This window comes from Oncorhynchus mykiss, chromosome 19, assembly GCF_013265735.2.
Source record: "Oncorhynchus mykiss isolate Arlee chromosome 19, USDA_OmykA_1.1, whole genome shotgun sequence".
Classification (NCBI taxonomy): domain Eukaryota; kingdom Metazoa; phylum Chordata; class Actinopteri; order Salmoniformes; family Salmonidae; genus Oncorhynchus; species Oncorhynchus mykiss.
The window spans coordinates 3,374,987-3,398,292 of record NC_048583.1 but is presented as its reverse complement, the minus strand read 5'-3'; the positions used below and the strand labels follow the sequence as shown (position 1 = coordinate 3,398,292).

At 42.0% G+C, this 23,306-nt stretch overlaps 1 protein-coding gene across 7 annotated transcripts in view; it reads left to right on the top strand.

Moving 5' to 3' along the window:
- Positions 1-23,306, top strand: part of LOC110534746 (zinc finger and SCAN domain-containing protein 21) — a 35,900-nt gene that overhangs the window by 4,016 nt on the left and 8,578 nt on the right. The window contains exons 1-4 of one of the 7 annotated variants that reach the window (XM_036953941.1): positions 5,691-6,284; positions 11,111-11,247; positions 11,657-11,845; positions 16,331-17,412. In XM_036953941.1, the coding sequence (XP_036809836.1) occupies positions 5,987-6,284; positions 11,111-11,247; positions 11,657-11,845; positions 16,331-17,281 (1,575 nt within the window). In that variant the 5' untranslated portion in view covers positions 5,691-5,986 and the 3' untranslated portion in view covers positions 17,282-17,412. Of the gene's footprint in view, positions 1-131; positions 1,580-5,690; positions 6,285-11,110; positions 11,248-11,656; positions 11,846-16,327; positions 17,413-17,967; positions 18,299-21,030; positions 21,642-23,306 lie in introns of those variants that run through there. The other 6 variants (XM_036953940.1, XR_005037631.1, XR_005037630.1 and 3 more) reach the window with 6 other exon arrangements.

Below are 23,306 nucleotides of genomic sequence, written 5' to 3'. Positions count from 1 at the left end.
AGATTATAACACAATAACAACAAGACAACTACTATGAATTTCACTAAATCCCATGTCATGCCCATATCTCCATTCAGTAGATAGTGTATGCTCTGTCTCACTCACTCATCTCTCCCACTTAACCCCATCAGCAGTCAGCAGAGACAGAGGAAGGGCAACCAGACCTGCTGATCATCAAGGTGGAGGGAGAAGCAGATGACCAGGACTGTAGGATCAGCCACCCAGCTAGAACAGTGGAGGGCAGCAGAGAACTAACCACCCAACCGGCTGCAGCCACCACAGAGGACTCCGCCTTCCAGCTCAGTGGCCCCAGAGGCAACAACAACTACAACAACACAGCTATGGAGGTCAGTGGATCTGACGCCGTCCTCCTCCAGTCAGAAACAGGGACTGTGAACCAGGGACCCCAGCAACACACGGGATTTGAACCGAAAGCAGAGAGACTGAGTCTGGACACAAAGTGTGATATGGACGGGGACCTCACTCTCCTAAGAGATTCTTTAAACCAGGTGTGGAGAGAGGTAGTAGGGACGGATGATGGCGCCTCTGCTGCTCACACTAAAGTAATGGACCTAGGGAGTGGCCCAGTGGGCCCAGAAACACAGAATAGATCGGCCACAGAAATGAGAAGTGTAGGGTTAGAAAACCACAGGTTTTCCCCCAAGTCATTCCATTCTTCATCAGAACATGTGATAGTGATTGACTCTGTATCCAGTGGACAGCAGGTAGATAGAGATTTTGAGTGGTGTCAGGTGGGTACAGCTACTGCACCACAGGACAATGGGACTGGAAATAAGCAGGGAGTGGGAGTGTTTAACAGAAACTCACCAATGAATCACCACGATTCGATGAGAGACAACACAACGCAATTTGTTTCACCTGGCTTCCGGCCCTCAGAGATAAATACAGGCATGCATGTTGGCACAGGTGAGGCCAACAAAGATAGTTGGTGCTCATTGGCAAGCCTCCAGAGACACTCTGAAATACCAGGAAGAAGAGCTCAACAACCAGCTCATACCTCACTTCCTGATTGCCATTTTAGACCGAGCGCCACAACTTCCTCCCACTCGAGTAATCTCGCCACAGACGTTAGACCTGGTACCGTAGAACGACCGTATGGTTGCCCGAGCTGCAATAAGAAGTTTGTCCACGAGAGTGACTTGCGGCAGCACGCTGTCATCCACACCAGGAAGCGGCCGTTCGCCTGCACCTTGTGTGAGAAGAGATTTGTGTCCCGCGCCAAGCTCCAAATGCACCTAAACGTCCACACTGGGGAGAAGCCCTTCAGTTGTGCACATTGCGGACGCAGGTTCTCCCACTCCAGCAATCTGAAAAGACATCAGAAGCTTCATCATTGATAACTGACATGGAACAAGAGATTCCTATTGAAAAAAGCTGTTATAGAAATATCATGAGTTCAAACGTCATTGGTTCTAACAAAGTCGTATGTCTTCAGGATGTTTGCCCTGGTCTCATACGTCTACAATACAACGTGGTTCATATTTACATTATCTACAAAGACTGTTACGTTTTCTTGGCTTCTTTAAGGCCAACAGCATCACTCACATTGACTGTTAAGGTTGATCATGGTTCAATATAGCTGCCTCAGACTAAAGTTATAGCAGCTACTGAAATTATACTGTCCATTTGTACCAATTTGACCAATGGCTATTGCTGTTTGTTTGTCAATTCCTATAATTCCATCAATAAATCATATTTTTCCAAGAATTCTGTGGTGCTTCTTGACTCAGTATAGTTTGATCCTGAATGTAGATTGACACTATATAGATTACCCACAGCTAGCACATAATGTTCTGAGAACCATATGTTTCTTAGATGGGAATTTCAGCGTAACGTTTCCAACAGGTTTCCTAAAACGTTCCATAAAAACCACCAGAAAACATTAGTAACATTTCTAAGAATGTTATTTAAAAACATGCATTCCTTTCTTAGCATCAGCATAACTCTATCCTCTATCTGGTTAAGTGTGTTCAGATGTGTTGGCCGTTCCCACTTATTGGCCACAACAGATCTTAATGAGTGCTTGTTTCCTTTTGAAAGGGGTCTGTTTGAACAGGCTAAAATTAACAGCTTTGTATAAGTTAAAAAATTAACATGGCGTGTTAGCTCCATCATGGTGGCACAGTGAACTAATTTCATGGATAGAGAACAGAAGATCATAGTTTAGAATCTCACTGATGCCGTGCCATAATAAAGAAAGAAATGTGTTTGCATGTGTCCCATCTGTGCTTGGAGTTCAAAACATTTAACCCAAACTAAGCCAGCAGTGTTATGAAAGTCTTATTGAAACATTCTCAGAACGTTATTTAATTACCTTAAAAAAAAACTAGGATTTCTGTTCTCAGAACGTTAATAAAACCTCCCAGTAAAACTTTCAGGGAACCACAGTAAAACATTTTTAGAATCTCCCAGAACAAGCAAAATGTTCACTTATGTTTTTAGAACGTTTAAAAGACATTAAGCTTACCAGTCAGGAAACATATGACTTTGTTTCCAGAACCAATGGGAAACCAAAAACTTAGGTTCCTACAATTTCCAAAGAACCAATTGCGCTAGTTGGGTCTGATTCATGCAGTCTCCTCTGAACAGTTGATGTTGAGATGTGTCTGTTACTTGAACTCTGTGAAGCGTTTATTTGGGCTGCAATTTCTGAGGCTGGTAACTCTAACTTTAATGGGGTGGCAGGTAGCCTAGTGGTTAGAGTGTTGGTGACCGAAAGGTTGCAAGATCGAATACCCGAGCTGACAAGGTACAAATCTGTCGTTCTGCCCCTGAACAAGGCAGTTAATCCACGGTTCCTAGGCCGTCATTGAAAATAAGAATTTGTTCTTAAACTGACTTGCCTAGTTAAATAAAGGTTAAACATTTAATAAATGTATCCCCTACAGCAGAGGTAACTCTGGGTCTTCCTTTCCTGTGGCGGTCATCATGAGAGCCAGTTTCATCATAGTGCTTGATGGTTTTTGCGACTGCACAGAAAGTAAAAAAGTTTTTGAAATGTTCCGGAATGACTGACCTTCATGCCTTAAAGTAATGATGGACTGTTGTTTCTCTTTGCTATTTTGAGCTGTTCTTGCCATAATATGGACCTATTTGGTAAAATACAATCTTCTGTATACCAGCCCTACCTTGTCACAACACAACTGATTGGCTCAAATGCATTAAGAAGGAAATAAATTCCACAAATATACTTTTAAAAAGGCACGCCTGTTAATTGAAATGCATCCCAGGTGACATGAAGCTGGTTGAGAGAATGCCAAGACTGTGCAAAGCTGTCATCAAGTGGCTACTTTGAAGAATCTGAAATATACAATATATTTTGACACTTTTTTGGTTACTACATGATTCCATATGTGTTATTTCATAGTTGTGATGTCTTCACTATTATTCTACAATGTAGAAAATAGTACAAAATTAAGAAAATCCCTTGAATGAGTAGGTGTGTCCAAACTTTTGACTGATTCTGTATATATACCCAATATAGATTGATCCTAAACATATTGTCCCTAAATATACAGTATATGGACCCTAAATATAGATTGACCCTAAATATATATTGCCACTAGATAGATTGGCCCTAAATATACAGTATATTGACCATAAATATAGGTTGACCATATATAGCCATCAATTAGAACAGAAAACCAGCAGGCTCCGGACCTCATAGGGTAAGATTTGAATACCCCTCCTATATTGATTGACCCTGAATATATATTGACCCTATATAGATTGACGCTAAATATACAGGTAACTACCAAAATAATGAAAACAAATTAGGGATACAAAGTATATTGAAAGAAGGTGCTTCCACACAGGTGTGGTTCCTGAGTTAATGAATCAATTCTTATCCCATCATGCTCAGGGTCATTAATAAAAATGCTGGGTAGGCCATTATTTTGTCGACAAAGGCTATGCCCCATAGCATGACAATTCCCCCATCCATAGGGCACCAGTGGTCACTGAATGGTTTAATGGGCATGAAAACGATGTCAACCATATGCCATGACCGTCTTAGTCACCAGATCTCAATCAAATTGAACACTTTTTTGAAGTGTTTTCCACGACCATCAACAAAGCACAAAATGATGGAATTTCTCGTGGAAGAACGGCGTCACATCCCTCTAATAGAGTTCCTGACACTTGTGGAATCTATGCCAAGGTGCATTGAAGCAGTTCTGGCTCGTTGTGGCCCAACACCCTATTAAATCACTTTGTTGGTGTTTCCTTTATTTTGGTAGGTATCTATGTTCTCACCTCAAGCAGGAAAGGTAATTTTCCTTTCAAAAGTACAGGGAATTATCGATCAATCAAATGTACTTATAAAGCCCTTTTTACATCAGCAGATGTCACAAAGTGCCTATATAGAAACCCAGCCTAAAACCCCAACGAGCACGCAATGCAGATGTAGAAGCACGGTGGCTAGGAAAAACTCCCTAGGAAGGCAGGAAAAACCTAGAGAGGAACCAGGATCTGAGGGGTGGCCAGTCCTCTTGCTGTGCCCGGTGGAGATTATAGAGTACATGGTCATGAAGGCCAGATCGTTGTTAAAGATGTTCAAACGTTCATAGATGACCAGCAGGGTCAAATAATAATCAGAGTGTCTATAGAGGTTGCAACAGGTCAGCACCTCAGGAGTAAATGTCAGTTAGCTTTTCATAGCAAAGTATTCAAAGGTAGAGAGTAGAGACAGCAGGTGCGGTAGAGAGAGGTTTTGAGGAGAAAGAAATTTCAGATTTTCTGTGTCAATGAGTTAAGTCAGTACAACTATAATAGCCGAGTTATAATAGATGGGTTTGTTTGAGAGCTTTGTACAGCTCATGCCCGTCAATTTAATTCCCCCCGCCTCTTTTTTTAGGCCAAATCTGCTGTGGAAGAGGGAGATGGGGAGGGGGAATAGAGTCTGGACAGACAGAGAAGTGTCCCCCTGACACTCAAAATGCAGAGCAAGGGAGAACTGTAGGATCCAGGTCCAAGTCGCCCGATTTCAACAGACTGTCCACCCGAGTGTTACTTTCCACCAGGTTCCCCAAAGAGGGAAGCAAGCCCCGTTCCCGAATATCAACAGGGGCTCTACAACTTCATCGAAATGCATCCACAACAGCTAACGCCTTGCTCGGGCAAGAGGAAGCTCCAGTGCAACTTCATACTACTCCACCAGGTGTAATGATGGTCAGGGCCAGGAGTTTTTCCTCACCACATGACCAGAGCAGGGGAAAACTCCTGGCCCTAGTTGTAAGGGCTCCACACTACTGGGGGTTTCATATGAAAGCTTGAATCCATGTGTTTTTAACAGTTTAATTGGTTTCCCCATTGAATGCTTCCCTCTGTGTGTAGTGGTTGTGTTTTCAGTTCAACTGGCTTGATGCTTGGTCCAGAGTGGACTGATAATGTATACGTTATAACAAGTTAAGATTTTGAACATTCTTATGAAATTGTATCGTTTCCAGGGATGTACCAAAGAACAGCAATTAACAATTTATTTCCATTTTCTCTTTCGACAAGATATAGTAGATTGACAATCAGATTAATAGGCTGTAAAGATGTGGATTAAATTCATATCTAGGCTAGTCTGTCATACTGTTGTAAATCGTTTGTTGTTTATTTCTATTAGAAATACCCCAAATAGTGAAATTCTTTATTTAAAAAAAAATAATGAAATATTGTTTTCACCAGAGAACATGTTGTTTATTACGTAGGTACAACATTGTTGTGCCGCACTCCTGTACAGTAGGTGGCGGTGTTCAACTTTAAATTCTACAGTCCACGTATGATTACATTACTGTGACGTGAGGAAATAAAATAAAACATCTCACCAGCTAGCTACAAACAAAGCTAGCTGCAAATTGACGTTAAGTTTCTGTTATGATTATTTGTTTTAATAGATTGGTAGATAACTGTAGATCATCATAATATATAAAACGCAAATACTGTTACATTGAAAAGGGGCAAAAAGAGTCGGGGGACAATGTCGGGTTCCGTGGTCGAGTTCCAGGCGCAGATAGCCTCAATCATGGAGGTGCTAGCCAACGCGGCTGTAACCGAAATCTGCAAAGTTGTTGACGATGGCTATGCTGTTGTACATCTGAAAATGTCCCAAAGCCACAAGGAGAATGAATTTCTCCGGAGGAAAATGAAATTGATGGAACTTCAGATCACCAGATTTCGAGCGGAGAGAACAAAGTTTTCAGAGGGGTCCGTCCACAATCGCTTCCATGGAATACGCCTCCTAAACAGACACAACCATCGAGAGACTGCAACGACAGGTTGGTGACGATGATGAATTTGACAGTGCACATAGTTTACATTACGTTAATCTTCAGTTTGACCCCATCCATCAATTGTGTTTTACAAAGTTTAAAGCAAGTATAATACTTCCATGATTTATGTAATGTCAAAACATTTAGGGCCCAGCTGTATTATTGACATTCCATATATGACGTCTCGTGCTTACTTTGTACTGTCAACACAGCTAGGATCCCTCTAGCTCTATACACACATTACATGCACTACCGTTCAGAAGTTCGGGGTCACTTAGAAATGTCATTGTTTTTGAAAGAAAAGCACACTTTGTCCATTAAAATAACATAACATTGATCAGAAATACAGTGTAGACATTGTCAATGTTGTAAATTACTATTGTAGCTGGAAACTGCTGATTTAAAAAATATATCTAATTTATTATTGCATTTTCCAATTAAGAACATTTAAAACAAAAATTAAGTAATTTATCAAACTGTTCAACCATGAGGGAGAGGGACCATTGTCAAATCTCTGAGCTAGACATCTAGACTGCAGTCCAATTGTACATTCTGAAATTGGGGAGGTTTAAGCCTCCTTGGCCGTAATCAAGGGTCAGTTTATCCAGGCCAACCCTTGGGGTTTTGCCGTGACAGATAAACCGTCTGGTCAGCTTGTCGAGAGAGAAAAATAATGCTGTGGGCACAGGGATAGGGAAAGATTGAAACAAATATAGAAATCTGGGCAGGACATTCATTTGAATTACATTGATTCTACCCAGTAGAGTGAGAGGCAAGTCCATCCATTTACACAGGTCACCCTCCACCTTATGCAACAAGCTGGCCAGATTGAGTTTATAGAGGTTGTTCAGATTACCATCCACCATTATGCCCAAATATGTCAAGCCCATAGGCAACCATCTAAAAGGTAACTGATGCTTGATGGTATGATGGTCAAAGACAGACAAAGGTAAGATTTCACTTTTATCAAAATGGACCTTATATCCAGAGAAAGAACTATAACACTGTAGTAGGTTCTGTAAGTGAGAGAGGGAGTGTTCTGGCTTCGTTAGAAATAAGACAAGGTCATCCGCAAAGAGTGATAACTTATGGGTATGGGGGCCCACCTCAAAGCCATGTATGTCAGGGCACATTCTAATAGCCTCAGCCAATGATTCGATGGCGAGGGCGAAGAGGTGGGTGTAACTCCCTCCAGTAACCACGAGAACAACCGTTCCTTGATTTTAACTGGTGGCTTTATTCTGTAGTTTTAGTCAGAATTATCACCTTTCGTGAGAACTATAAAGTAAATGAAAATACAGTTAAACACACTCTTACAACCTTCTTATCTTACAAGTGACTTATTAGCTTGGTATAACTCTGAAGTGCTGACATACATAAACAGTTTAGCCGGAGCTTTAACAGTATCAGATTAAACACATGAATAAAGGAAAAACACCTCATTGGCTGCTTATTACAGAAGGGAGGAAATCAAACTTCACACTTATTATTCCTGGCATGAATTCACACTTCATCCTTAATTATTATAACGTTACCATCCTAACATACACACTACATCCTTAATTAGTATAGCATTACCATCCTAACATACACACTTCATCCTTAGTTATTATAACGTTACCATCCTAACATTCACACTTCATCCTTAGTTATTATAACGTTACCATCTTAACATACACACTTCAACCTTAATTATTATAGCGTTACCATCCTAACATACACACTTCAACCTTTACGAACTACACCCGATGACATGAAAACTTAGCTAACACAGCGCGGGATTGCCTTCCCTCCAAAGGTGTGTTGCTACAATAATGTTCCCCATTACAACAGTTATTAGCTACGTAGTTACAATGTCTATTTACAAACACGGTACCTAAAACAAATTTTTCCAAGGTGCGAAAGAGATATGGCCATTCAACCCTATCAGAGGCCTTTTCAGCGTGGAGGGAGACTGCGACACTAGGTATTTTGTTTTTGTGAGCAAGGTGAATTATATCAAAAGAACCTTCTGACATTATTGGAGGACAATCTATTAATTATGAAGCCAGTCTAATCTGGGTTGACCAACAGGGGAAGACATGACTCCAGTCTCCTAGATAGCATCTTGGTGACCAGTTTACAATCTGTGTTAAGGAGAGAGATAGGTCTATAGGAGGCGCACTTTAGCGGGTTTTTCCCTTTCTTGTGAATTACTGTAATCACTGTTTGAGAGAGAGACTTCTTGAAAGCAGTTGTCCTCCCCTGCTTTTTTAAGTTCCTCCATAAGGTAGGGGACCAACAGCTCCTTAAATTCTTTATAGAACTCTGGTGGGAAGCCATCCTCCCCAGGAGATTTATTAGAAGGTAAGCATTTAATTGTTGACACAGAAGGGGATGTGTCTACTTATCAAAATTGCAGTTCCTCTTCCTTTGGAGTTAAAAGAGGACTCAAAAACTTGTCATACCCATTCCCTCTTTAGTTTCACTGTCTGTAAGATGTGTTTCTTGTAAAAACACAATGTCAGCCTTTCATTTCTTAAGTTATGTATAGACTCTCTTCCTCTTAATCGGGCTGTTAAGACCTTTTGCATTGAATGTGACATATTTTAGTGGATTAAGCATAGGTTGGGTTTCAAATATATATACCCGAATGGTAATCCCTGATATGTAAATAGTCAGGTAATGTTTCAGAAGAAATGTCTTTGTTTCTGGCCATTTTGAGCCTGTAATCGAACCCACAAATGCTGATGCTCCAGATACTCAACTAGTCTAAAGAATGACAGTTTTATTGTTGCTTTAATCAGGACAACAGTTTTCAGCTGTGCTAACATACAGTTGAAGTCGGAAGTTTACATACACCTCAGCCAAATACATTTAAACTTAGTTTTTCACAATTCCTGACATTTAATCCTAGTAAAAAATTTGGCGTCTTAGGTCAGTTAGGATCACCACTTTATTTTAAGAATGTGAAATGTCAGAATAATAGTAGAGACAATGATTTATTTAAGCTTTTATTTCTTTCATCACATTCCCAGTGGGCCAGAAGTTTACATACACTCAATTAGTATTTGGTAGCGTTGCCTTTAAATTGTTTAACTTGAGTCAAACGTTTCGGGTAGCCTTCCACAAGTTTCCCACAATAAGTTGGGTGAATTTTGGCCCATTCCTCCTGACAGAGCTGAGGTAACTGAGTTAGGCTTGTAGGCCTCCTTGCTCGCACACACTTTTTCAGTTCTGCCCACAAATGTTCTATAGGATGGAGGTCAGGGCTTTGTGATGGCCACTCCAATACCTTGACTTTGTTGTCCTTAAGCCATTTTTCCACAACTTTGGAAGTATGCTTTGGGTCATTGTCCATTTGGAAGACCCATTTGCGACCAAGCTTTAACTTCCTGACTGATGTCTTGAGATGTTGCTTCAATATATCCACATAATTTTCTTTCCTCATGATGCCATCTATTTTGTGAAGTGCACCAGTCCATCCTGCAGCAAAGCACCCCCACAACATGATGCCACAACCGTGCTTCACGGTTGGGATGTTGTTCTTCGGCTTGCAAGCCTCCCCCTTTTTCCTCCAAACAAAGCGATGGTCATTATGGCCAAACAGTTCTATTTTTGTTTCATCAGACCAGAGGACATTTCTCCAAAAAGTACGATCTTTGTCCCCATGTGCAGTTGCAAACTGGAGTCTGGCTTTTTTATGGAGGTTTTGGAGCAATGGCTTCTTCCTTGCTGAGCGGCCTTTCAGGTTATGTCGATATAGGACTCGTTTTACTGTGGATATAGATACTTTTGTACCTGTTTCTTCCAGCATCTTCACAAGGTCCTTTGCTGTTGTTCTGGGATTGATTTGCACTTTTCGCACCAAAGTACGTTCATCTCTAGGAGACAGAGCGCGTCTCCTTCCTGAGCGGTATGATGCCTGCGTGGTCCCATGGTGTTTATACTTGCGTACTATTGTTTCTACAGATGAATGTGGTACCTTCAGGCATTTAGTATTTGCTCCCAAGGATGAATCAGACTTGTGGAGGTCTACAATTGTTTTTCTGAGGTCTTGGCTGATTTCTTTCGATTTTCCCATGATGTCAAGCAAAGAGGCATTGAGTTTGAAGGTATGCCTTGAAATACATCTACAGGTACACCTCCAATTGACTCAAATTATGTCAATTAGCCTATCAGAAGCTTCTAAAGCCATGACATAATTTTCAGAAATTTTCCAAGCTGTTTAAAGGCACAGTCAACTTACTGTATGTAAACTTCTGACCCACTGAATTGTGATACAGTGAATGATAGGTGAAATAATCTGTTAACAATTGTTGGATAAATTACTTGTGTCATGCACAAAGTAGATGTCCTAACCAACTTGCCAAACTATAGTTTGCAAACAAGAAATTTGTGGAGTGGTTGAAAATTAGTTTTAATGACTCCAACCTATGTGTATGTAAACTTCCGACTTCAGCTGTAATTGCAAAAGGGTTTTCTAATGATAATTTAGCCTTTTAAAATCATAAACTTGGATTAGCTAACACAACGTGCCATTGGAACACAGGAGTGACGGTTGCTGATAATGGACCTCTGTACCCCTATGTAGATATTCCATAAACAATCTGCCATTTCCAGCTACAATATTCATTTACAACATTAAGAATGTCTACACTGTATTTCTGATCAATTTGATGTTATTTTAATAGACAAAACATTTGCTTTTCTTTCAAAAACAAGACATTTCTGAGTGACCCCAAACCTTTGAACAGTAGTGTACATCATGAAGGTATTACTGTATGTTTGCTTTGTACTTTGTAAAACACCATTGATGGATGGGGTCAAATTAACCTCCCCTTTATTTCCAGGACCTACTTGGCAAAGCAGAGCCAGACTTTCCAACAGGAGTTTTGGGAACAGCAGCATTCAAAGAGACAGACAGCCCATAGACGTGGACCAAGACGACGTCTCTCCATCAAAGCATATGGATGCTACAAGTGATGAGGTAAGTTCCAATTTCATGCTCTCACAGAGTTATGTCTGTTTTAGTCTCGGACCCAGACACTTCCTTCCGCCTGGGGATGAGGTTATGTCTGAATAGACGTGTATGTCAGCACATTATAACTAGTGATGTAGTGGTTAAAAATATGGTTGGTAAACGATGATCGCCGTACACAGTGATTAAAGCAACACTCCCTATACTTTCAATGCATTTTTGTGCCAAAGGGTTGTAAAGTCATGTGTAAAATACAAAAAGGGGAGTTTACCCTCCACTACACCACTGATTATAACACAATAACAACAAGACAACTACTATGAATTTCACTAAATCCCCTTGTCATGCCCATATCTCCATTCAGTAGATAGTGTATGCTCTGTCTCACTCACTCATCTCTCCCACTTAACCCCATCAGCAGTCAGCAGAGACAGAGGAAGGGGAACCAGACCTGCTGATCATCAAGGATGAGGGGGAAGCAGATGACCAGGACTCTAGGATCAGCCACCCAGACAGAACAGTGGAGGTCAGCAGAGAGCCAACCACCCAACCGGCAGCAGACCCTGCCTTCCAGCCCAGAGGCAACAACATCAACACAGCTATGGAGGTCAGTGGATCTGAGGCCATTCTCCTCCAGTCAGAAACAGGGAATGTGAACCAGGGACCACAGCAACACACAGGATTTAAACCCAGAGCAGAGAGACAGAGTCTGGACACAAAGTGTGACATGAACGGGGGCCTCAATCTCCTAAGAGATTCTTTAAACCAGGTGTGGAGAGAGGCAGTAGCGACTAACGATGGCACCTCTGCTGCTCACACTAAAGTAATGGACCTAGGGAGTGGCCCAGTAGGCCCAGAAACACAGACTAGCTCAGACATAGAAATGAGAAGTGTAGGGTTAGAAAACCACAGGTTTTCCCCCAAGTCATTCCATTCTTCATCAGAACATGTGATAGTGATTGACTCTGTATCCAGTGGACAGCAGGTAGATAGAGATTTTGAGTGGGGTCAGGTGAGCTAACGTGTGCTAATGTTATTAGCATGATAGTTGTAAGTAACAGCGAACTTTCCAGGACATAGACATGTCTTATATGGGCAGAAAGCTTAAATTCTTGTTAATCTAACTGCACTGTCCAATTTACAGTAGCTTTCACAGTGAAAAAAAGACTTAAAAACTCGGCAACTGGTTTGATACATTCACCTCTGAAGGTAAATAATGTACTTACATTCAGTAATCTTGCTCTGATTTGTCATCATGAAGGTCCCAGAGATAAAATGTAGCATAGTTTTGTTTGATAAGAATACAGATTTATATTAAAATGTGGGAACTGGGTTCTACAGTTTGAAGCCTTGCTGTCTCTGGCTCCACACCCACCCCACCCGGCCATCTAGATGTTTGAAGTTAGTGTATATGCTAATGATCCATCATGTATGACATTCCTGGTAGTGTGTAAACAAAACATTTTTATGACCATATAGTTTTTGTATGTTCTCTATAGTTATGTACTTGAAAATGTATCAATTGACCAATTCGGCACATTTGGGCAGACTTGATACAAAATATTGTCCGGTATTGTAATGCTTCACTGGATCAATCTGAAACTTTGCACACACACTGCTTCCATCTAGGGAACAAAATCTAAATTGCACCAAAACTAAAAAATATGATATTATGGCCTTTCTCTTGCATTTCAAAGATGATGGAACAAAATAATACATAGAAAACACATGTTTTTTTGTTTGTATTATTTTTTACCAGATCTAATGTGTTTTATTCTCCCATATTCATTTCACATTTACACAAACTTCAAAGTGTTTCCTTTCAAATGGTATCAAGTATATGCATATCTTTGCTTCAGGTCCTGAGCTCCAGGCAGTTAGATTTGGGTATGTCATTTTAGACGAAAATTTTAAAAAGGGCCAGATCCTTAAGAGTTTTAAGATCCAGTGCATTCAGACGGTATTCAGACCCCTTTCCTTTTTCCATTTTGTTACGTTACTCCCTTATTCTAAAATTGAATAAATCGTTTTTCCCCCTCATCAATCTACACACAATAATACCCCATAATGACAAAGCGAAAACAGGTTTTTAGAATTTTTGCAAATGTAATACAAATGAAAAAACAAAATTGCTTGTTTACGTACAGTTGAAGTTGGAAGTTTACATACACCTTAGCCAAATACATTTAAACTCAGTTTTTCACTATTCCTGACATTTAATCCTATAAAAAAAATCCCTGTTTTAGGTCAGTTAGGATCACCACTTTATTTTAGTTATGTGAAACGTCAGAATAATTGTAGAGAGAATGATTTCTTTCAGCTTTTATTTCTTTCATCACATTCCCAGTTGGTCAGAAGTTTGCATACACTCAATTAGTATTTGGTAGCATTGCCTTTAAATTGTTTAACTTGGGTCAAATGTTTTGGGTAGCCGTCCATAAGCTTCCCACAATAAGTTGGGTGAATTTTGGCCCATTCCTCCTGACAGAGCTGGTGTAACTGAGTCAGGTTTGTAGGCCTCCTTGCTCGCACACGCTTTTTCTGTTCTGCCCACACATTTTCTATGGGATTGAGGTCAGGGCTTTGTGATGGCCACTCCAATACCTTGACTTTGTTGTCCTTAAGCCATATTGGCAGAACTTTGGAAGTATGCTTGGGGTCATTGTCCATTTAGAAGGCCCATTTGGGACCAAGCTTTAACTTCATGACTGATGTCTCAAGATGTTGCTTCAATATATTTCACCTAATTTTCTTTCCTCATGATGCCATCTATTTTGTGAAGTGCACTAGTCCCTAATGCAGCAAAGCACCCCTACAACATGATGCTGCCACCCCGTGCTTCACGGTTGGGATGGTGTTCTTCGGCTTGCAAGCCTCCCCTGTTTTCCTCCAAACATAACGATGGTCATTATTGCCAAACCGTTCTATTTTTGTTTCATCAGAACAGAGGACATTTCTCCAAAAATTACGATCTTTGTCCCCATGTGCAGTTGCGAACCGTAGTCTGGCTTTTTTATGGTGCTTTTGGAGCTGTGGTTTCGTCCTTGGTGAGCGGCCTTTCACGTTATGTCGATATAGGACTCGTTTTACTGTGGATATAGATATAGTTTCCTCCGGCATCTTCACAAGGTTCTTTGCTGTTGTTCTGGGATTGATTTGCACTATTCGCACCAAAGTATGTTGATCTCTAAGAGACAGAACGTGTCTCCTTCCTGAGCGGTATGATGCCTGCGCGGTCCCATGATGTTAATACTTGCATACTTTTGCTTGTACAGATGAACGTGGTACCTTCAGGCATTTGGAAATTGCTCTCAAGGATGAACCAGACTTGTGAAGGTCTACAATTTGTTTTCTGAGGTCTTGGCTGATTTCTTTTTGATTTTTCCCATGATGTCAAGCAAAGAGGCTCTGAGTTTGAAGGTAGGCCTTGAAATACATCTACAGGTACACCTCCAATTGACTCAAATGATGTCAATTAGCCTATCAGAAGCTTCTAAAGCCATGACATATTTTCCAAGCTGTTTAAAGGCACAGCCAACTTAGTGTATGTAAACTTCTGACCCACTGGATTTGTGATACAGTGAATTATAAGTGAAATAATCTGTCTGTAAACAATTGTTGGATAAATTACTTGTGTCATGCACAACACAGATTTTACCGACTTGCCAAAACTATAGTTTGCTAACAAGAAATGTGTGGAGTGGTTGAAAAACTAGTTTTAATGACTCCAACCTATGTGTATGTAAACTCTCGACTTCAACTGTAAGTATTCAGACCCTTTGCTATGAGACTCGAAATTGAGCTCTGGTGCTTCCTGTTTCTATTGATCATCCTTGAGATGTTTCTACAACTTGATTGGAGTCCACCTGGGGTAAATTAAATTGATTGGACTTGATTTGTTAAGACACACACCTGTCTATATAAGGTCCCACAGTTGACAGTGCATGTTAGATCAAAAACCAAGCCATGAAGTCGAAGGATTTGTCTGTAGAGCTCCGAGATAGGATTGTATCAAGGCACAGATCTGGGGAAGGGTACCAAAACATTTCTGAAGCCTTGAATGTCCCCAAGAACACAGTGGCCTCCATCGTTCTTAAATGGAAGAAGTTTGGAACCACCAAAACTCTTCCTAAATCTGGCCAGCCGGCCAAACTGAGCAATCGGGGGAGAAAGGCCTTGGTCAGGGAGGTGACCAACAACCTGATGTTCCTCTTTGGAGATGGGAGAACCTTGCAGAAGGACAACCATCTCTGCAGCACTCCACCAATCAGGCCTTTATGATAGAGTGACCAGACGGAAGCCTCTCCTCAGTAAAAGGCACATGACAGCCTGCTTGGAGTTTGCCAAAAGGCACCTAAAGAACTCTCAGAACACAATAACCAATATTCTCTGGTCTGATGAAACCAAGATTGAACTCTATGGACTTTATGCCAAGCGTCACGTCTGGAGGAAACCTGGCACCATCCCTACGATGAAACATAGTGGTGGCAGCATCATGCTGTGGGGATGTTTTTCAGCGGCACTGGGGAGACTAGTCAGGATTGAGGGAAAGATGAACGGAGCAAAGTACAGATAGATCCTTGATGAAAACCTGCCCCAGAGCGCTCAGGACCACAGACTGGGGCGAAGGTTCACCTTCCAACAGGACAACTACCCTAAGCACACAGCCAAGACAACACAGGAGTGTCTTCGGGACAAGTCTCTGAATGTCCTTGAGTGGCACAGTCAGAGCCCAGACTTGAACCCACATAAGCGGATCTGCAGAGAAGAATGGAAGAAACTCCCCAAATACAGGTGTGCCAAGCTTGTAGCATCATACCCAAGAAGACTCAATGCTGTGATTGCTGGTAAAGGTGCTTCAACAAAGTACTGAGTAAAGGGTCTGAATACTTATGTGAATGTGATATCAGTTCTTTTTTTTTGTTGCAAAAATATCTGAAGAACCTGCTTTTGCTTTGTTATTATGGGGTATTGTGTGTAGATTGATGAGGAGACTGAATATCCACGGGGTAACCATGGTAACAGTCTGATGTTTAGGCATGTAGAAAGCATATGCTCTGTTTCACTCATCTCTCTCACTTAACCCCAGCAGACAGAGGAAGGGGAACCAGACCTGCTGATCATCAAGGTGGAGGGAGAAGCAGATGACCAGGACTCTAGGATCAGCCACCCAGCTAGAACAGTGGAGGGCAGCAGAGAACTAATCACCCAACCGGCAGCAGCCACCACAGAGGACTCCGCCTTCCAGCTCAGTGGCCCCAGAGGCAACAACAACTACAACACCGCTATGGAGGTCAGTGGATCTGACGTCGTCCTTGGCTTTTCCCCCAAGTCATACCATTCTTCATCAGAACATGTGATAGTGATTGACTCTGTATCCAGTGGGCAGCAGGTAGATAGAGATTTTGAGTGGGGTCAGGTGGGTACATCTACTACACCACAGGTCAATGGGTCTGGAAATAAGCAGGGAGTGGGAGTGTTTAACAGAAACGCACCATCGATTCACCCTGTACACCACAAATCAATGAGAGACAACACTATGCAGTTGGTTTCACCCGGATTCCGTCCCACAGAGATAAATACAAGCACCCGTCTTGACGCAGGAAATACAGGTGAGGCCAATAAAGCTAGTTTGCGCTCATTGGCAAGCCTCCATAGACACTCTGAAATACCAGGAAGAGGAGCTCAACAACCAGCTCATACCTCACTTCCTGTCGGCCATTTTAGACCAAGCGCCACAACTTCCTCTCACTCAAGTAATCTTGCTAATCACATTAGACCTGGCACCATAGAACGACCGTACGGTTGCCCGAGCTGCCATAAGAAGTTTGTTCACGAGAGTGACTTGCGGCAGCACGTCGTCATCCACACCAGAAAGCGGGTGTTCGCCTGCACCTTGTGTGAGAAGAGCTTTGTGTCCCCCAGCAAGCTCCAAGTGCACCAGAACGTCCACACTGGGGAGAAGCCCTTCAGTTGTGCACAGTGCGGGCGCAGGTTCTCCCAATCCAGCAATCTGAATAGACATCAGAAGCTTCATCATTGAAAACTGACACAGAAGCAAGAGATTCCTATTGTTGGGTTCTGAGAATATGAAATATACTTATTCATGTCACAGAGGGGGAGAGGGTAATGTATAACAGTTACATTATGTCAGGATATGTCACAGAGGGGGAGAGGGTAAAGTGTAACGTTTACATTATGTCAGGATATGTCACAGAGGGAGCGAGGGTAATGTATAACAGTTACATTATGTCAGGATATGTCACAGAGGGAGAGAGGGTAATGTATAACGTTTACATTATGTCAGGATATGTTATTGTTAGCCATCAGGGATCCTATGGGAGGGGTCCTCTGGGAGGAGAAGAGACACAGTCTGGTACCAGGCACCATGACAGCCGTGAGTTGGGCAGGGAAGCGATCACATGTGGCAGGCATTGATAAGGGGAGAGAGCTTTGGATTAGGCATCAAGGGGGCTGAGGTCATCACTTGGTCTTCCTGTCGAACCATAACAGATGTCAGGGTTGGAGACAAGGAGGAGTGCATCTAAACTGGAGTATATAAACTTGTTGGTGGAAACATGTTTTGTCTAATGCAGCTGTATTGATCCTCTGGGAGAATAAACTTGGTTCAGCTTTCATAGTGTCTGTTGACTTGTTTACTCTGAGAATTAGAACCTAACACTATTGAAAAAAACTGTTATAGCAATATCATGAGTTCAAACGTCATTGGTTCTAACATAGTCATATGTCTGCAGGATGTTTGCCCTGGTCTCATACGTCTACAATACAACGTGGTTCATATTTACATTATCTACAAAGACTGTTACGTTTTCTTGGCTTCTTTAAGGCCAACAGCATCACTCACATTGACTGTTAAGGTTGATCATGGTTGTGTTCTACTAATAATACTGTGTGCGTCACACTAAAGTTATAGCAGATACTGAAATTCTACTGTGAGACTGAAAAACGGTCTGTTCTTCTGTACCAATTTGACCAATGGCTGTAGCTGTTTATTCATTCATTCCTATAATTCCATCAATAAATAATATTTTTCAAATAATTCCATGGTGCTTCTTGACCCTAAATACACCTATTGATGTCACCTGTTAAATCCACTTCAATCAGTGTAGATGAAGGGGAGGAGGCAGGCTAAATAAGTTGTTTTTTAGCATTGAGACAATTGAGACATGGATTGTGTTTGTGTGTCATCCAGAGAGTGAATTGGCACGACATAAACCGGACCCATCTGTTACTATCTGGCCGTCCGGCCGACTGGTCCTATCTGGCCAGCCGGCTGGTCCTATCTGGCTGTCCGGCCGACTGGTCCTATCTGTCCATTTTGTTCCTGAGACCAGCTCATTAGGCCTGTGTCAGGAATAGAGCGAGAGAGCCAGAGGAGGGGAGAAAGTTGGGAAGGAGAGAGGGTGATGTCAAAGTAGATAGGGCTGACAGACTAACATCCCACTGGGCCCTGACTGACTTCTAGTTTTGATTAACATTTGGTTCAGTTAATTAACATGAAATCAACCAAAAAAAGTCACCATGTCATTGGATTTAGGTTGAAAGTTTGGTGAAAAAAAGACTAAATGCTTACGTTGATGACTTTCTGTCAGATGTGTGCGTACTGGTAGCGAAGTCAGGTGCAGGAGAGCAGAGATTTGTGAAACAGGCGCACACTTTATTTAGATATAGGACCAGTCGGCCAGACAGATATTGGACCGGTCGGCCAGACAGGTATTGGACCGGTCGGCCAGACAGTTATTGGACCGTAGGGTTCAATTCCTCCAATTCCATCGAAGGGGAATGTGCACACGAGTGTTGTTGCGCCATACCAACAATTTGGCTATCTTCCCCGTCACATCATGAAAGGTCTTGTTGATGTTCTTTTGTCTCTCTCTCTGACTCTTCCTTTCTCCTCTGACCAGAAGGGACCGGTCAGCCCGGACAGATATTGGACCAGTCGGCCGGACAGATAGGACTGGTCGGCCAGACAGATATAGGACCGGTTGGCCAGACAGATATTGGGCCGGTCGGCCGGACAGGTGGCAGTGGGGTTATGTTGTGGGCAGGCATAAGCTACAGACAACGAACACAATTGCATTTTAAAGATGACTATTTCAATGCACAGAGATACCGTGACGAGATCCTAAGGCCCATTGTAGTGCCATTCATCCGCCACCCATCAACTCATGTTTTAGCATAATGCACGGCCCCATGTTGCAAGTAACTGTACACAATTATTGGAAGCTAAAAATGTTCTTCCATGGCCTGCATAGTGCATACTCACCATGTCACCCATTGAGCATGTTTGGGATGCTCTGGATCAACAGTGTTTTCCAGTTCCCACCAATATCCAGCAACACAGCCATTGAAGCAGAGTGGGACAACATTCCACAGGCTACAATCAACAGCCTAATCTACTCTATGCAAAGGATACAGGACAACACATATGTTGCGCTGCATGAGGCACATGGTGGTCAGACCAGATACTGAAGGGTTTTCTGATCCACGCCTTTACCTTATTTTTTTAAGGTATCTGAACAACAGATGCATGTCTGTGTTCCCAGTCATGTGAAATCCATAGATTAGGGCCTAATTTAAGTATCTTAATTGACTGATTTACTCATATGAAATTGTTGATTGTTGCGTTTATATTTTTGTTCAGTATAGATTGATCCTATATAGGTTGGCCCTATATAGATTGACCCAAAATATATATTGACCCTAAATATACACTCACCGCCCAGTTTATTAGGTACACCACCCCGATCAAGAAAATTGAATGCTCCTACAGACAGTGAATCAGGCAAAGCAGGCAGACAGGCATCGAGGCAATGTTACTGTTCAATTAAACGTTAGAATGGGCAAAAGGAGTGAACTAAGCGACTTTGAGCGTGGTATGATCGTTGATGTCAGGCACACCATCGTTGATGCCAGGTCCAGTATCTCAGAAATGTCCGACCTTTTCACACACGACAGTGTGTAGGGTTTCCCGAGGCTGGAGTGACAAGACAAAAAACTGAGTTACAGAGTAAGGGAAAACTTTAGGGTTGAGGTTCAAGGTGCGAGTTGTCCATTGAAATCTGGCAACTTGGACCTCAACCCTACAGTTCTCCCTCGCTCTGTGTTTTGAGTGTCAGGAGAGGACACTTTTCATCCCAAAGGATTACTCTCCAACAGGTTCCCCAAAGACATGGAAAACGTTAACCATTAGTGGAAAAAACAACTAAAACTGACCCAAGATCAGCATCTAGGGACAACTTAACACTGCTCCACCTGTGACATAATGAAAGGCAGGTGCAGGAGTTTTTCCTCACCACGTGACCAGACCAGGGAACACCTCCTGGCCCTAGATTTAAGGGGAATGGCTCGGCTTCACACTAGTGGGGTTTTCATATGAAAACTAGGTCTATGTGTTTTGAACCGTTTGAATGGTTTCCACATTGAACACTACCCTCTCTGTGTAGTGGTAGTGTTTTCAGTTCAACTGTCTTGATGCTTGGTCCAGAGTGGACTGATAATGTATAAGTTATGACAAGTAAATATTTTAAACATCCTTATGAATGTGTATAGGTGAACAGTAATTAAAAAATCATTTCCATTTGCCTGTCAACAATATACTTTAGATTTACTATCAGATTGATAGGCTGTAAAGATGTTGATGGAATTCATATATATGAATAGTAGGCTAGTCTGTCATACTGTTGTAATTTACTTTTCTTTCAAGTCAATTAACTGTTTGTCGTTTATTTCTATTAGAAATACCAGAAATAGTTAAATGCTTTATTTTAGAAAAATCATGAAATATTGTTTACACCAGAAAGCATGTTTATTATGGAGCTCCGACATTGTTGTTATTGTGGAGCACTCCTATACAGTAGGTGGCGGTGTCCAACTTTCAAGTCCAGCATATGATTACATTACTGTGATGAGGAACAGGAAAAATCATCTCACCAGCGAGCTACAAACAAAGCTAGCTAGCTAGCTATCCATGTTTAGTTTCTGATATTATTGTATTTGTTTGAATAGCTTGCTAGATACTCATAATATAGAAAACACAAAGACTGTTTTCATATTGAAAAGGGACCAAAAGCGTCGGGGGACAATGTCGGGTTCCGTGGTCGAGTTCCAGGCGCAGATAGCCTCAATCATGGAGGTGCTAGCCAACGCGGCTGTAGCCGAAATCTGCAAAGTTGTTGACGATGGCTATGCGGTTGTACACCTGAAGATGTCCCAAAGCCACAAGGAGAACGAATTTCTCCGGAGGAAAATGAAATTGATGGAACTTCAGATCACCAGATTTCGAGCAGATAGAACAAAGTCTTCAGAGGGGTCCGTCCACAATCGCTTTCATGGAATACGCCTCCTAAACAGACACAACCATCGAGAGACTGCAACGACAGGTTGGTGATGATGATGCATTTGACACTGTGCACGTATTTTAAATTAAATTACAGATTACCGACCATTTCGAATCCCACCGCACCTTCTCCGCTATGCAATCTGGTTTCCGAGCCACGCTCAAAGTCCTAAACGACATCATAACCGCAATCGATAAGAAACAATACTGTGCAGCCGTATTCATCGACCTGGCCAAAGCTTTCGACTCTGTCAATCACCACATTCTTATTGGCAGACAACAGCCTTGGTTTCTCAAATGATTGCCTCGTCTAGTTCACCAACTACTTATCTGATAGAGTTCAGTGTGTCAAATCGGAGGGCCTGTTGTCCGGGTCCTCTGACAGTCTCTATGGGGGTGCAGGGTTCAATTCTCGGGCTGACTCTCTTCTCTGTATACATCAATGATGTCGCTCATTCTGCTGGTGATTCTCTGATCCACCTCTACACAGATGACACCATTCTGTATACTTCTGGCCCCTCCTTGGACACTGTATTAACTAAACTCCAGATGAGCTTCAATGCCATACAACTCTCCTTCCTTGACCTCCAACTGCTCTTAAATGCAAGTAAAACTAAATGCATGCTGTTCAACCGATCGCTGCCCGCATCTGCCCGTCCATCCAGCATCACTACTCTGGACGGTTCTGACTTAGAATGTGTGGACAACTACAAATACCTAGCTGTCTGGTTAGACTGTAAACTCTCCTTCTAGTCTCACATTAAGCATCTCCAATCCAAAAAATAAATCTAGAATTAGCTTCCTATTTCGCAACAAAGCATCCTTCACTCATGCTGCCAAACATACCCTCGTAAAACTGACCATCCTACCGATCCTCGACTTCGGCTACATCATTTACAAAATAGCCTCCAACACTCTACTCAAAAAATTGGATGCAGTCTATCACAGTGCCATCCGTTTTGTCACCAAAGCCCCATATACTACCCACCACTGCGACTTATACACTCTCGTTGGCTGGCCCTCGCTTCATACTCGTCAGCTAACCCACTGGCTCCAGGTCATCTACAAGACCCTGCTAGGTAAAGTCCCCCCTTATCTCAGCTCACTGGTCACCATAGCAGCACCTACCTGTAGCACGCGCTCCAGCAGGATTGTCTCACTGGTCACCCCCCAAAGCCAATTCTTATTTTGACCGCCTTCCAGTTCTCTGCTGCCAATAACTGGAACGAACTGCAAAAATCACTGAAGCTTTAAGCACCAGCTGTCAGAGCAGCTCACAGATCACTAAACCTGTGCATAGCCCATCTGTGAATAGCCCATCCACTAACCTCATCCCCATGCTGTATTTATTTATTTATCTTGCTCCTTTGCACCCCAGTATCTCTACTTGCACATTCATCTTCTGCACATTCTACCATTCCAGTGTCTAATTGCTATATTGTAATTACTTCGCCACCATGGTCTATTTATTGCCTTACCTCCCTTGTCCTACCTCATTTGCACACACTGTATACATACTTTTTCTACTGTATTATTGACTGTATGTTTGTTTATTCCATTTGTATCTCTGTGTTGTTGTTTGTGTCAAACTGCTTAGCTTTATCTTGGCCAGGTCGCAGTTGCAAATGAGAACTTGTTCTCAACTAGCCTACCTGATTAAATAAAGGTGAAATAAATAAAAATTAAATTAAACATGAATCTTCAATTT